Source organism: Myiozetetes cayanensis, unplaced genomic scaffold (genome assembly GCF_022539395.1).
Source record: "Myiozetetes cayanensis isolate MyiCay16 unplaced genomic scaffold, myiCay2020 scf19, whole genome shotgun sequence".
In the NCBI taxonomy this organism is placed as follows: Eukaryota; Metazoa; Chordata; class Aves; order Passeriformes; family Tyrannidae; genus Myiozetetes; species Myiozetetes cayanensis.
Window position 1 is genome coordinate 2,677,895 of NW_026087400.1, and position 15,824 is coordinate 2,693,718.

General features: G+C 61.8%; 1 protein-coding gene across 1 annotated transcript; it reads right to left on the reverse strand.

Moving 5' to 3' along the window:
- Positions 1-9,896: 9,896 nt before the first annotated feature.
- On the reverse strand, positions 9,897-14,776 carry LOC126639325 (balbiani ring protein 3-like). Its single transcript, XM_050314027.1, has 14 exons — positions 14,698-14,776; positions 13,521-13,670; positions 13,097-13,240; positions 12,722-12,862; positions 12,337-12,471; positions 12,084-12,227; positions 11,825-11,974; positions 11,488-11,637; positions 11,250-11,396; positions 11,045-11,164; positions 10,817-10,954; positions 10,408-10,539; positions 10,189-10,323; positions 9,897-9,907 (listed from the first exon to the last, which is right to left on the reverse strand). The coding sequence occupies exons 1-14, from the start codon at positions 14,774-14,776 to the stop codon at positions 9,897-9,899; spliced, it is 1,776 nt and encodes a 591-aa protein (XP_050169984.1).
- Between the last annotated feature and the right edge of the window lie 1,048 nt (positions 14,777-15,824).

Below are 15,824 nucleotides of genomic sequence, written 5' to 3' on the forward strand. Positions count from 1 at the left end.
GAGTGAATGCTGCTCCTTCCATGATCTTTGTGCTCCTTGTGTAATTTTCCACCTCTCTCTCATCTTTCTGGAATCTCATTGTTTCTCTGAGCAAACACCCCAAACCAGCATTTCCTCATCTTGTTTAACCTGTGCAGAATAGTCAAAACAACTTGTCTGTCGTTTTCTAGATCATCTTACCTCCTGTCATGGTCAGTCAGAAGCTTTTCTGTTGGGTCAGCTGGATATCAGTTTGCATTAAAAGGCATTTGCTGTTTTGCTGGTCATGTTTTTCCTTGTTCCAAGATGATCTGGTGAGATAAATGAAGCAAAGGGAATTTCCCAGAGTGCAGGATGCCAAGGCTGCTCATGGTCTTGCTGTGCAGAGCAGAGGTGTGTTCCAGCAGCCGTCTCCGGGTGCTGTCCCTGTCCTTGGAAAGGGTGTCTTATGGAAAAGATGATTGGGCATTGAAATGGGCTGCCCAGGGAGGTGGTGGAGTCACCATCCCTGGAGGTGTTTAAGAAAAGACTGGATGTGGCACTGGATGTTGTTCCCAAGAGGAAGGAGGAGCTGCCGGGTGAGCACGGGGACAGCGGCAGTCCCGGGGTTGGTAGGAGCCCTGTGATCCCTCAGGTTGTTCCAGATGGTTTTCCAGGTGCGTGGAAGGGAGTCAGCAGGGTGTCCTGCTCGGCAGGGATTACCGGCCACAGCAGCGCGTGATAAGCACCGGGCCGGCGGGTTCCGCTGGGGAGCCATGAGGTGTGGAGCACTGGACCTCCGGTGGACATGGGTTCTTCCTCACAGAGGAACTGCATCCACCTTGAGTCATGGCAGGAGAAGGATGAGCCTGTAGTTAAAGCATTTTTTTGCCAGCACTTGCTTGGAGTCATAGAAATAACGTCGAGCTCAAACCAATTAATTTCACTCACCCCGCAGTTGCAGATTTAAAGTCTGTCTTTTGAGCCAGCAAGTCTGACCCATTCATGCTTGGTGCTGATGTGTCCTGGGCAGACCAGTCCTTAAGTTCTCCTATCTTATTCATTACACTTTGGTTTGTGTGTAATTCAGGAAGAGATAATTAAATAGGGAAGGAAAAAATTGAAAAATCAGATTCCAACTAGCACTCTTGGGGGACTGGAGAATAACTTAGTGTAAATGGTTAGTGTTGACAGAATTGAATCTTAATTAAGCTTAATCTGCTCTCAAACATACCAAAAACTCTGGGCCACAGGGGGCTGCCCCGTGATAACGGGGCACTTGGGGAGGCCACAAAGCAGAAGGACAGTGGGGCCAGGGGACAGTGTTAACTTGCTGAGATTTTCAGCTCGCTCATTTGGGTGCCCAGACCTAGCAACTGACAGCAGGGACACTGAAAGAGCTGGAGCTCCGGGTGCTGCTGCCAGGTGGGTGCTTTTGCCCTGTGCTTGTTCTGTCTGGGATGGCAGGGCCAGGTGGACTCCTGCCTGAAGCAGAGCCCAGCACTGGGGCAGAGCCTGGCATTGGGGCCACTGCTATTGACAAAGGTCGTGGTGGGGATTCCTCCTGAGAGGAGCAGTGAAGAATCTGCCTCTGTGCAGTCCTGGTTTCTCCTTCCCTCCTCCAGTCCCTGCGCTGTCCTACTCGGCGGGCAGCCAGCTCTGGATCCACAGCCTTGGCTGTGGGTGGAGAGAGGCAGCTGGAGTTGCTCTCCAGTAAACAGAATTACAGCCAAAAGTGGGAGGTTCCTGAAGTCACCTGTGAGCTGCCTCCTCCCATTCCTGGACCCGGGCTGCCTGCAAGGCACTTTAAATTGCCACCTGGCACAGCCCTGGACATAGACTTCGGCAGCAGGATGGCACGAGGCACCCTCCTGCTGGGGCTCCTCGCCCTGTGGGCAGAGCTGCAGGCAGCACCCATCGCAGGCAAGTACGGGCGGGTGGGAACCCCGGGCCTCTCGAGGGCTTAAGAATATTTTTCCTTTTCTCATAGAATCACAGAACAGTTTGGGTTGGAAGGCACCAAAGCACTGGAGGTGCTCTGCAGGTGCTTTGCAGGTGCCAGGTTGCCACCTGTGAGGGCCAGGGAAGCTTTGTGGGAGCGGGATGGGATGAGCCTGGGCATGTGGGGCTCGCTGCAGTGCCAGGGTGGGCTGTGGCACAGCGTCATCTCTCCCTGCCTCCCAGATGCAGCCACAGGCACAGGTGGGTGCTGGCCCTGGGACAGAGGTGCCCAGGAGAGCCCCTCAGGCACTGGTCCCACCACAACTCTGCCATGTGCATGGTCCTTGGGCTGAACCACTCTGGCTGTGAGGGTGGCAACTGTCGGGCAGAGCCCTGAAAACCCACCAGGAGAAGGTACAGAGGAGAAGGCAGCCACAAACCAGGCTGCTGGGTGGGAGGGCAGCACAGCAGGGCTGACACTGCTGCTTTCTCCTTCCTCCAGAGTTCCATGGAGCAGCTCCAGCTGGGTGGCCACCACCAGGGGAGCCCAGAAGCGCTCTGCTGGGTGAGAGCCATGTGCCTGGGGAAGAGGCCAGTGAGGCGCCTGATCCACAGCCTGGCAAGGTCGTCTCATGTGGGAAGCAGGAGTTGTGTGCGGAGCAGGTGGGTAAGGACCAGCTCCTGCATGGGTCTGTGCCGACAGCTGCTGCAAATCCTGCGCTGGGGAAGCTGGACACAGGGAAGAAACCCAGTTCAGGGGATAAACCAGCATGTGGGGGAAAGACTGAAGCTAGGGAAAAACCAGAGGTTGTAGCGAAGCCAGAGACTGGAGAAAAACCAGTGGCTGGTGGGCAGCCGGAATCTGGAGAGAAAACTGTGCTGGGGGAGAAGCCAGAGAGTGAGGGAGAGCCTGGGGCAGGAGAGAAGCCTGGATCCAAGCAGGATGACAGCAAGGAGGATGATGTCAATGATCACGATGACGGTGATGACAAGGGTGATGATGGCGACATTGACAGTGACAATGATGGTGACAATGACAGTGGTGACAGTGGTAATGATGGTGATAAAAATGAGCTTCATGATGGCAATGACAATGATGATAGTGACAACGACAGCGATGATGACGGTGATGATGGCGATGACGATGACGATTCCAACAGCAATGAAAATGGTGATGATGGCAACAGTGACCGTTACAATGACAGTGATGATGATGGTGATGATGGTGATGATGGTGACAACTCCAGAAACAACGAAAATGGTGACTCCAACAGCAATGAAACCGATAATTCCAACAGCAATGAAAATAGTGATGATGGCAACAACGACCGTTACAATGACAGTGATGATGATGGTGATGATGGTGACAATTCCAGTAGCAGTGAAAATGGTGACTCCAACAGCAGTGAAACCGATAACTTCAATAGCTATGAAAATGGTGCTGATAACGGGTATGAGTATTTTAGATTGTAAGGGTATCATTGCCCAGGGATTTCCAGGGATTTCTAGGTCCCTCTTTCGTGGACACACAGCTGGGGCTACCAGATTTTGTGATTGACCTGTGCCAATAAATGTATCTGAGGGAGATGACAGCTTAGTGTCAAAAGTTTTTTTACCAGTTTGGCAACACAGATGGGACACTCGGTCACTTGCCCATTTCACTCCTTTTAAACTCCAAACATTCAATTCCCAGCAGTGGGTGATTACACCCAGGAGTTCTGGAGTAAGAAAGGACTGAGTGGTGAGTGTTAAATCTCTACAGCAGGTTCAAGTCCTGCCTTCTAGGAGTTTGAGTTTTGTGGTTTTGTGAAAGATGAGAAATGTACCTGGCATAAAGAAGGGGACGCCCTCAGCCAACATACCACAGAACTGGGAGAAGATAGTTGGCACTACTAAATGATCTCAAAAGTGCACAGTAATATTATGTTAGGAGGAATGGCCACATATTACTCCACGTGGGTATGGTCCTTCAGCTCAAATGCCAGCCCTAACCCTGACAGAAATCAGGAGGCTACAGTGTGTGTGCTCTGTGCAGCACCTGCACTCACTGAGTCAACCATCACTAATGTACCACAACACCCAACTTGTGCTGCAGCACAAAATGGGATTTTCACAGCCACACGCCCATGGGTGTGTTCTTTATGACCCCATTATAAGAGGAGGATAAAAAGAAATTTGCATTTCCTTGGGAAGGAGCAATGTTCCATTAGCAAACTATCACAGGGGTATAAACACTCACTAAATGTTTATAGTAATGCCCCTGGAAAGAAAACCCAAGTCAGGGAAAAAAACAGCACGTGAGGGAAGATTGAGACTAGGGAAAAGCAAAGCTGGAGCTCTGGCATCTGCTCCTGCCCAGCGTGGGCTTGGCAGGGCCCCCTGCACAGACACATGCCTCTGTCCCCCATGGGAGACCCTCCAGGACAGCCCCAGCCAGGCACCTGCCAGGGACCTGCTGAGCATCGCTGGCAAGGGAAACATCCTCGTGATGCCACCTCCCTGAGGCTCACTGGGGAGAGCTGCTCCATGCCCAAGGCCCCCAGCATCCTCCAAAAGCAGCTGCCATGGCAGAGCTTGACCATGAGCCACAAGGACTGGGACCCCATCCCTCCCATGGGGACTGAAGATCCCACAGAGGCTGGCAGGGCTTGCCAGGAGACAGAAACAGCAGGAGCCAGACAGTGTTCATCGCAGACTGGGTTTACTGGGAGGCTGGGGGCACGGAGACCCCCATGGTCAGCACAGAGCTGAGGGCGAGGGGGTGAAGGTGGGATCAGGGTGCTGGGTGGTTACCCAGCAGCTGATGGAGCCCTCCATGGATCGCTGTCCGGCTGTCCAGCTGTTGTCTGTCTGCCTGGTGCACACTCTGGGTCCTCAGTCCAGGTCCAGGTAGGGGCTAGGTGAATTCTGGGGAAAGACAGGAATCTGTGTCCAAGCCCTCACTTTGTGGCATGTCAGGGCACAGCTGCCAGCCCCACAGTGGGACCCTGGGGGTGAGGGCTCCAGAGACCCCAGACACTCCTCCCAGGGAGCTGTGGGGGGTTTGCCTGTCACTTCTGCAGCATGCAAGGATGTGGGGGGGACAGCAATGCTGTGCAGGATGCTGCACCCCAGCCACAGCCACTCTGGTCCCTGTGCCCATGGCCACACACCCTCCTGCCATGCTGTCCCACTGCTCCCACATCTGCCTGTGCCCACCCATGCCCACCCGTGCTCACCTGCAGACACCAGCCGGGCCCAGAGGCAGCAGAGCCCCAAGAGCAGGAGCAGCGACAGCAGCCGCATGGCATGGACGGGTAGCGTGGGGGCTGCCTCTCTGGGCACAGGCAGGGTTTTAAATCCTCCTGGGGCAGAAGGTTGGTCCCCATGACCTGGCCAGTGCCCCAGCACCTGACGTGCTCCATCCGAGCGTGAACACCCCCCAGTCCCCTCCCTCCTGCTGCTGGACGAGCCTCAGGGGAGGCACGAAGGGTGCTGGGCCCTGTGCAGCCCTGAGAGAACCGTGCCGTGCCACACGACAGGAGCAGCCAACAAAACTCCCTGCTGCGGGGCACAGGTAGGGGACAGGTGGCAGCAAGGGCCAGGGGACCCTACCCGGGGCTGGCCTGGCCGAGGCAGCAGAGGTGGCTCCCTGGCCGGGCGCTGTGGAGCAGCCCGTGGTGCCCTGGCAGCTCTCCGGGCATTGTTCTGCCTCTGGGAACAATCGCTGGTTCCTGAGGGACGTCCTGTGACCGGACACGGTCCACAGCCCCGCACTGCCACCAGCCCCTCAGCCCTGCATCTCCCGGCCAGCCTGGAGGCCAGGCCAGGCCAGGGGGGCAGGGGGTCCTGGTGCTGGGAACAGGGAGGGGGAGGCTCTGCGTGGGCACCAGGACTGCAGGGCTGGAGCACCGGGTCCCATGGCCTTGCCAGAGGCAGAGTGGGTGCCCAGATGCCTGTCATGCAGTGCTGGAGCTGCCTCTTTCCTCCCGCTCCCTCCCACGGGGCTGATGGGATCGGCCACCCCGGCCACTGCGAAGTGTCGAAGTGTCGCAAGGACGGCGGCACCGGAGCTGCCGGGGCTTTCCCTGACGGCCCTTTCCGGGAGCGCCTGTCCCTGGGAGAGGCAGGAGGGCTCCACACCCCCGCCCGGGCAGCCGCCTGCACGTGTGTGTACATGTGTGTGCACACGTGCCGCGTGTTCCAGCTCCGTCCCTCGGCTCCCCTGGTGCCTCTCCTGCCGTGCATCCCGGCCCGGGCAGGAACATCGTCCCGGTGGCACAGCGCCGCCCCTGTCCCCGTCCCACCTGGGCATCCGTCCTGGGAGATGCCACATTCCTGGTTGCTTCCCGAGAGCCCCGGTCAGTCTTTTCCCCCTGGAGAAGATCTGGTTGGTGGCTCTGCAACCCTGCAGATCCCTGGTGACAGGGAAGGGCAGAGGGAACCTCTGGGGGGGTTTCTATCAGGTGCAACCCCAACGTCTACCTGGGGACAGCACCCCCTCACACCCGCCGTGCCCCAAACCCCAGCAACCCCCGGGACCGGCTCCGCATCCAGGGCGGTGCCCCCAGCCTGGCCACGGCGATACTGCCGGTGCGAGGACAGCCGGAGCTGCTCTGGAAGTTTGTCAGTCGTTCCAAGGATCATCCGGCTGTGATTCCCTGCGGAGATAGCGGGAAAAATGCAGCCCCGGTGGATTCTGGCGCTGTGGCCCTGCCCTCCTGTGGGTGCGGGGCTGGGAGTTTCTGTGCCGCCGGGAATGTGCCGGATGGCTCAAGGCAGTGGGAGACGTACCGAGGGTGGCCGCTGAGCCGCGGGCCCGGGACCACCACGGTCCCTGCGCGGGGGTCCCTTTCCCACTGCCCATCCTGACCCTGCGCTCCCTCCGGCTTTGCTCCCGCCCAGCTCAGGACTGGACACGTCATCGTGTCTCATGCCTGGGTTTCTGCCAGGATCTCGTTTTGGGGCTTTAGAGGAGAGGCAGGAAAGGCTGCGGTGGGGCGTGGGCAGGGGGCGCGGGGCGGCACCACCCCCCAAACCCCACCCGGAGTCCGATTTTCCTCGCCCCTCCCCACGGAGCTGTCCTCTCCCTCCGCTTCCCCCTTGGGACAGTAATTACGGCAGTAATTAGGAAGACAATTATTCCTGCTGAATGGAAACAGCTTAATCTGTTTCTCCCTCCTTTTGGCAGGTTTCACCCCACGCCCGCCCACGAGTGCCGGTGGGTGCCGCCCAGCCCAGAGCTCTGAGCCTTGCACGCTGTGGATCCGGACCCCTGGCTGGAAGCCTGGAGGGCTGTGAGCCATATCCTATCCCCAGGGAATGCTCCCTGCACCAGCACGATGAAGCTGCTGGACCCTGACCTGCTGCCAGGAGCGGGGGACTGCTGGGGGGGCACAGGGCACGGCTCAGGGTGGGCAATCCCTGGCAGTGGGGTGGGTGAAGGGAACATCACTGTGCTGTGGGACCTTCAAGAGCCGCAGTGGCAGGCAGCGAGGTGGTACCCACAGGCTCAGCCCCTCGTGTAGGTCCAGCCCACCTGCGATGCTCTTTGTCACCTGTGAGGGAGCACAGGAGAAAGGGGTGAAAGGGCACAGCGCTCTGCTCTGACACAGCCTCTCCCTGGGCCCTGCACTGCAGGGAGTGCAGGGGAGTGGTGCTGCAGCGTGTCGTGCCCCAGCCCTGCCCTGGCTGATGGCTGCGTCAGAGTCGACAGCTTTCCATGCCCTGGCATGGCACTGCCGTCCTTGCTGGCAGCACAGAGGCCAGTGCTGACCTCCCCATGCTCATCCCCACCACAGGTTTGTCCCCAGAAGACTGCAGCTGCTGCCGGTGGTGCCCCCAGCCCAGCCTGGGCACGCCACTGCCACCCACCTGGGCTCCCCGAGGGCCACTCTGGGACAGCTGTCCTGTCCTACCGGTCCCCCTGGCTCCAGGGATGTGGCCAGGATGCCACTGGGGAGGCTGGGCCCTGCCTAGGTGCGGCTCGTTACCTGCATGGCAGGAATTACCTGGGCTCAGGCGACAGCCCTGCTCCCTCTGCCCCGCCCGCGCACCTTAAATCCCAGCCCACCACACCCAGGGCCAGACCCGGCCATCCAGGGCATCATGGAACTGCTACCTGGCTGCCTTCTCCTCCTCCTCCTCCTCACTGCCCTGCTCCCCCTCACCACGCGCTCCGGCCCGGCCCCACACGGACATGGACGACTGGAGCTGGGGATGGGTGAGTGTGGCCGGGGCATGGCCTGGGGACAGGGACACCCGAGTGCCGCTCTTGGCCAGCGCTCCCCACTGCCCGCTGTGCTGCCTGCAGGGGTTTGGGACTGTGGGTGCCCGGGGTCCAGCCCTGGGGCACTGAGGGGCTGCTGAGGCCCCCACTCTGTGGCTCTCCCCACCATTCTGGCCACTGTGTCCCGCAGCAAAGCCCGGGTACTGCTACCACATCTCGGAGGTGGAGGACCCGCCGGATGAGGCCTGTGGCGCCTGCCGCGTGGACGCCTCCTGTGCCCGCTGCACCAGCGATGCCGACTGCCACGGTGCCACCAAGTGCTGTCCCAGCAAGTGCGGCTACACGTGCCAGGAGCCGGTGCTAGGTGAGGCGTTGGTGCTGTGGTAGTGGGGCTCTGGAGTGGGAGGGCTGTTAGGTCACATTGGGAAGCAAACTGGGAAGGGAGGTCCCTGGGGTGCTCCCGGGGTCTTGCCAGGTCCTTGCAGACCACGAGGGGCACCACGCTGTGCGGTGGGGGAAAGCCCCAGCTGCTGGTGCGTGGGGCCGTGGGCTGCTGGCACAAAGGGTTTGGCAGTAGGAAGGGACTGGAACTGTGCAGACCTTTCCAGGGGCCTGGCAGCACTGAGAGTGGCGGCATCCCCGTCCTGCCCCTGGCTCAGCCTGTCCTCTTTGGACCATGCAGACTTCTGCTACCTGCCCTCAGTCTGTGGGAACTGCAAGGCGCTCTTCCGCCGCTTCTTCTTCAACGCCTCCAGCCAGCAGTGCGAGGAGTTCATCTACGGTGGCTGCGGCGGCAACAGGAACAACTTTGAGACCAAGTTCGAGTGCTCCCAGGCCTGTTCCCACCTCGGTAACTAGCAACGTGCCGTGGGCTGTGTGCCACAGATGGAGGCTGCTCCTGGTCCCGCTCCTGACACCCCATGTCTCGGTTCCAGGTGACTGACAGTGCTGGCCCGGGGGGTGTAGTGGCCTCTGCACGGCCCCAGCCCAGGGCAAGGTGCTGCTGGTGGGTCACATCCCCGACCCTGGAGGGAACTATTCCCTGTGGGGCTGGTGGCAATGAGTGCTATTGGCTGGGGTGGCCATGCTGGGGGGCTGTGGCTTGACTGGGGATGCTCGCTGGCCTGAGGACAGGGACATGTGCCCCATGATGACAGCATGGCTGCCCCTTCCTGTGCCATGATGCCTGACCAGAGAAGCCCATCCCTCCCCTCAAGCTGTGACACTTCAATACAAGGGTGGGTCCTTGGATGAGCACGTCTGGGTCTTGTCCTTCCTGCTGGAGCAGGCAGTGCCCATCCCTCTTGGCTCCCCTCCCTCATGGGGGTGATGGGTGCCTCCAGCAGCACAGCATGGTGGCCCTGGGGCTCACCCAGCCACCACCCTGCAGCTCCCACTGCCTCAGATGGGCTCCCAGCCCAGCCTTGCCCTTGAGCTGCCGACATGACCTGGCTGGGAGCTGAAGCCACTGAATGGAGAAGGAATGGCCACCAACTCAGTGGGTGCCTGTCCCCAGCCTGCCCTGACCCAGGTCTGTGTCTGCACTGCTTCACTGGTCCCATGGCACCAACCCCAGCAGAGGCTGAGCCCCCTGGCCCCGGGGACGCTCCTTCCCTGGGAGCCACAGTTGGTTCCAGGCTGCTCCAGGAGCATGTGGGGCAGCTGGAGGTGGCCAAGCACACACTTTATTGCTGGAGGTGGAGTGGAGGGGACAGGCCAGCTGAGGCCCATGACTGTCCCACATCCCCTAACGAAGGAGTCTTCCTGCTGCAGAAGAGCTGCTCTCCCATCACGCAGCATCTGAAAAGGAGGACATGCTTTTAGGGAGCCACAAGGCTGGAGAAGTGAGGGACCAGTGGCCATGTCTGCAGCCATGCTGGCCAGCTCTGTGAGAGCTTCCTCCTGCTCCGTGTCACTTGAGATCCCCTGGCCCTGAAAGTGCAGCAATGGGTTGGCAGTGGGAACCGGCCTCACGATGATGCCGAGCTGGGAGCATGCTGAGGGCTGTGCCCTTCACACAGAGGTCTGGTTTGACACCCTGTGTGACCTGGTGCCAGCCCTGGTGCTGGCCCCATCCTTACCACTGGGCACCCGTATGCAGATGTGGCCGCAGCCGTTGCTGCAGCACTTGTGGCCCCAGGGACAGTCCTCGTCGAGGCTGCACAGGTCCAGGCACGACCCGCGGCCCCTGGGCACAGGGCACGCTCCATCTCTGCCTGCAAGGCAGAGCACCCTGCCATGGGGCACCCGGCTGGGACACCCCACGTCTCCCAGGGCAACACCTGGCTCCTCCATCTCACCTCCGGGGCTGTCCTTGCAGACGCGGCCACAGCTGGTGCGGGTGCACCTCTGGCCCCAGGGACACTGTGAGTCGGCCTCGCACTGCTCCGTGCAGGGCTCGGCACCGCTCGGCACAGCCACGGCATCACGCTCTGCAGGCAGGGCAGGACGGTCACCTGGTGACTCTGAGCTGAGGCTGTGTGTGCTCATCACTTGCACAGAAAGAAGGGGAGGCTCGGGAAGAAGGACAGTGGCTGATCATATCCCTGGAGGTTGTGGGACCCCGCGGGCACAGCCATCTCAGCAGACCCCACACGGGTTCACGGCACGGGATCCTCATTGGGATCGGAGGGCCAGGATACCCCAGGGGGTGGGTGCTGGGGGATGCTGGGCTCCATCCCCACTGGGCAGAGGGTACAAGAGGCTGACCTTGCAGAGAGGCTGGTGTGCAGACGTGGCCACAGCCGTTGCTGCAGCACTTGTGGCCCCAGGGACACTCCTCGTCGAAGCTGCACAGGTCCAGGCATGTCCCCCCTTCCCTGGGGATGGGGCACACTCCCACTCTGCCTGCAAGGCGAGCACCCAGCTAGGGGGCACCTGGCTAGGGCACCTCAGAGAGGCCCTGCATGGTTCCCAAAGGGCCTGGCTGGCTCTCACCTCCAGGGATGTCCATGCAGACGTGGCCGCAGCCGATGCTGGTGCACCGCTGTCCCCGGGGGCACTGTGAGTCGACCTGGCACTCCTCCACGCACTTGCCATCGGGGCTGTCCTGGCTCTCTGCAGGGGCACAGAGACCCACTGTCACCTGGCTGCCCTTGGGGGGCTGGAGCCAGCTCCCCCCGAAACAGGCTGTGCCTGCTACCTCTGGGCACGGCCACGCACTCCCAGCCGCAGCCCGTGTCGCAGCACTTCTCCTCTCGCCGGCAGACGCTGTCATCCAGGCACTGGCTCCTGCGCCGGCGCCAGGGGTCCCAGCATGGCTGTGCCCGGGGACACTCCCCAGGGTGCTCTACCGGAGGAGGGGACCTGGGTGAGGGTGGGGGGCCCAGCCCTGCTCTCACTTTACTGTGCTGTGCTGGTGGCCGGGCTGCCACGCTCACCTCGGGCAGGGCGGGTGCAGCGCATGGCGCAGCCGGAGAAGCAGCACTTCTCCTGCCGGGGACAGTCCCTGTCGTGGGCACAGGAGTCCTCCTCCTTGCACGGCTCTGAAGTCTGCTGTGGCCTCACCTTTGGGCACTCACCAGGTTTGTCTGAGAAGGGCAGGAAGGGGCAGCAGGGGCAGAGGGACCACACCGTGCTGTGGGCACCCCCTTTTCTGCAGCCTCGGGGCACCCTGAAGGCTGCACCCTGGGGGTCTGAGCACCTGCCCTATGGCAGCACCATCCCGAATCCTGCCCCCAGGAGCAGGAAACCTTGTCCTGGTAAGCTTTTCCTCACCTGGTTCGGGGGCCAAGCACACATGGCCACATCTACTGCTCCTGCAGCACTTCTCAGCACCCGGGCACTGCCAGTCCTGGATGCAAGTGGTGCCACAAGGGGACGTGGCCAGCAGAGCCTCCTCAGCCAGCGGGCAGATGCCTGGCTTTTCTAGGGGCAGGAGGAAGCGGAGCTGGGTGTGCAAACAGCAACAGTGGGTCTTTCCCACCCAGTCCCACAGTCCCTGGAGCTGGAGGACACTTCTGCCTGTATCTAGTACCTTGGGACGGGGGCAGGCAGACAGAGTTGCAGCCACTCAGGCAGCACTTCTCCTTGCCAGGGCACTCGCCATCGTGCCAGCACCAGGCTCTGCAGTCATAACTGGGGAACAGCCCAGCACGGGCTGGGCAGAATCCGTCCTTCCCTGTGGACATGGCATGGGCTGGCTGCAGTGCCACTGCTTAGAGGCACAGCCATGGGGACCAGGGTGCGTGGGGTTGTCGAGCCTCTGGGGCAGCTCCTGGCTCCCTCACCTTGGCCATTTGCTGGGCACTGCTGGCTGCACAGCTGGTGACAGCACACATAGGATGGGGGACAGTCCTGGTCCTGGAGGCACCCCCACTGGTGTGGCAGTGGCTGTTGGGTGGCTGGGGCAGGGCTGGTGTCCTCTGCACCGTGGACCAGGCGAGAGCGGGATGGTGACCTCGCCAGAGGGTGGCCTCACTGTCCCCTCTCCCCTCCAGCACCCACCTGGGAGCTGCACAGTGAGTCCCCACCCCAGACCTGGCAGAGCCCACCCCGCTGAGCATGAGGAGAGGAGCCCCTTCTGTGCCACAGCTCTGTGGCCCCACAGCATCATCGCTGATCTCTGAGCCACGTCCCCGCCCGCACTGCCCCTCCTGTCCCATCCTGCCTCACCGGCTGACGCTCCCGGCAGGCACTGGTGGCCACAGCTGCTGTTGCAGCATTTCTGCACATCGGGGCAGTCGCCATCGCCTCGGCACCGCTCCTGGAACGGTCTTGGCTGCACCACGGGGCCCTCCGTGGGCTTGGGCTGGGCTGGCAGGGCAGAGTGGGTGCAAGGATTCAGCCACGCTGCCCACCCCGGGGGTCCCCAGCCCTTGCCTAGTGCCTGAGGCCAAGTCCTGGCACTGGGTTTCCAGGGAGCTGCTGGTGAGGGGAAGCTGTGTATGCTGCCCCAGAGGTCAGGGCAGCAGGAGGTGGTAGATGTCTGTGGCACAGAGAGTTGCCGTGGTGAGCCAGGGCTCCCAGCCGTCCCTACCAAGTCCATACCTGGTGCTGGCTCCAGGCAGGCAGAGCCACAGCCCAGTGGGCAGCACTTCTGCATTCCCAGGCAGTCCTTGTCCTCCAGGCAGGGGAAGGAGCAGGGGGCAATGAGCCTCTCGGGGGCTGCTGCCCTGCAGGCACCAGGCTTCTCTGCAGTGCCGAGGGGCCAAAAGGTGAGGCTGCACCGCAGTGTCCGAGGGCAGCACTGGGAAACCTGGCCCTGCCAGACCCTTGTGCCAGACCCTGCTTGTCCCTGGCTGGACCCCACCATGTGCCCCATCCCAGACCCCTCCACGCCTTAGGAGCTGTGGTCAGGGGGCTGCCAGCAGTGCAGAGAGAGCTACTCTGTAGCAACGGGAATGGCAGAGGGATGTGGACAGGGATGGGGGAGAAGGATGCCAGCTGTCCTGGGACAGAGGTGGTGCTCTACCTTCTGCCGGGGGGATGCAGCGGAGCCGGCACTCCCAGGGGCAGCACTTGAGCCCAGCGGGGCAGCTGGAGTCGTTGGCACAGAGCGGGGGCTCCTGGCGCAGGCAGCGCATGAAGTCCCGTGGGCACCTCCCCGGTTTCTGGGGGTCCCCTGAAGAGGGATGGCAGTGTCAGGGCAGCACCAGCACCAGAGCCCCTCATCCTCCATCCTCGGGGAGTGAGGCATGGGTTTCCATGCAGGGGACAGGGAACTGGGGTGGGGATCACAGCCCAGGGGGCTGGAGACTCGGCTGCAACGTGGCCCGGGGCTGCTGGACCCCCACATCAAGACCTGCATGGCACAGCACGGCACAGCACATGGCTGTGTGTGTGCCCTCGCGAGGCAGCAAGTGCCATGAGGATTGTCACTGGCCCTGCAAGGGCACACCAGCTGGAGGTCACAATCCACCCCTGATCATCCTGCTGCCCCGGGAAGCTTCACTGCAAGCAGCACACCCCACGCCACTGCTGCCTCCTCCTCTTCCTCGTCCTCCTCTTGGCACCCTGTGCTGGGAAAATCAGGACAGCCCTGCCTCTGCTACAGGTGAGCTCCAGCTGGGGCCTGTGCCCAGCTCCTGCTGCCAGCCGGGGATGCGTTGGGAGCAGCCGCCCTGTCAACAGCCCGGCCGGCTGCGGCAGGGCCGCATGTTTGGGCTGCAAACAGACGCTGACGGAGTTTCACTGCAAACAGCAGCTGTTTGGCTCAAACAAAGAGGCACTGCCGTTGTCTCCAGGTGGGCAGAGCCGTGCTGCAGCTGGGCACCACCGCCCCTGGCATCATCCTGCTGCAGGGGGCTGGCATGGGGCGGGGGGGGGTAGGAGGGTCTGCACCCAGAACGTAGAAGACACCCTGCCCCATGTGGCACCCCTGAGAGCTGATGGTTGCTGTGCATGTGGGGTGCAGGGGGTGCACAGGGGGTGCAGGGGGTGTACAGGGGGGTGCAGGGGGTGCACACATGCTCCCAGGGTCCCTCAGGCAGCAGAGCAGGTGCTGCAGCCGGCTGGGACATGGTCCCTGCCAGCAGGTACCAGGCAGGGACAGAGGGGATACGACAGTGGCAAGGGGAACTGGGGGGGGAAGGAGCTGCCCCCAGGATGCCCATGCCTGGCAGCTGCCAGGTTTGTTACCCGGTACTCACCGCCCTTCTCCTCTGGTGTCACGCTTGGCTCTGCCCTGAGGATGAGGAGCCCCAGGAGGAGGAAAACTCCCAGGCCCATGGTGCTGCCAGGGATGTTGTGTCTGGAGCTGAGCCGGGGCTTGGTTTGCAGTCAGTGGCAGGGGTACCGAGGTGCCAGGGCAGCCGAAGCTGGGCTGCTGGCTGTGGCATCTGGCTGTGCCACGGGCAGGAGGGGCAGGAGGAGCAGGAGGAGGGGCAGTTCCCAGAACCCACCGGCGCCCTGCCAGCCATCCTGCTTATCTCTGGCCGAGCCCCGCTTTGGGGTCAGAATGACCCACGGGGCTGGGGAGGGCAGCTGGGGTCAGGCACTGCTGTCCCCCTTGGTGCACAGCCCTGTCCCTGCCACAGCTGGCTGCCACCCCCTCCCTGGGCTTCTGCCCAGCCCTGCTTGCCCCTCGCCTCCCTGGAGTGGGGACTGTGGATAGACCCCATGGGTTGGCCCTGGCAAGGCAGTAGGAGCAGCCTGAGGAGCTCTGCCAGCTCTGCTGCCATGGTGCTGCCCCTCAGCCAGGTGTAGCCTCCATGCATGGGACTGCTTGGGATCCAGCACCATGAGCAAGCAGGTCCTGATGTGTCCCCTTGGAGGTCGGTGCTGCTCCCTGCCCCCTTCCCTGTCCCGGTGCTCCACCTGTCCTGACCCATGACTGCTCTTCCCACCAGGTTTTTACACTTCAGGATGCAAATGAGCCCTTCCTTGGAGCAAGGAATCCGAGGGAACTGGTTCTCCAGTCCATGACTGCTGAGGGTACATCAAGCAGCCCCCAGGCCCTGCAGGTTGGTCACCATGGGGTGATGATGGCTGGAGGTCACCCACGTGGAACTGGGACCCTCTCCCTGCCCCGGGGCAGTGCCTGCCTGCAGGGACAGCTGCCTGGCGCCTTCCTGCACCTCCCTGCCTGCACACAGCCCAGGCTGCCAGTGCCTCTGGGAACCAGAGCAGGGAACAGGAATGGTGACCCAGAGCAGAGGTGGCCATGGGGTGGTTTATTCTCGATGCTGTGGAGCAGCTGAGGTCAAAGGGTGCTCAGCCTTGTGCCAGGCTGCCAGGAGCCTTGGCCATGGGGTGGTATGGGTGTTTGTGCAGCCCT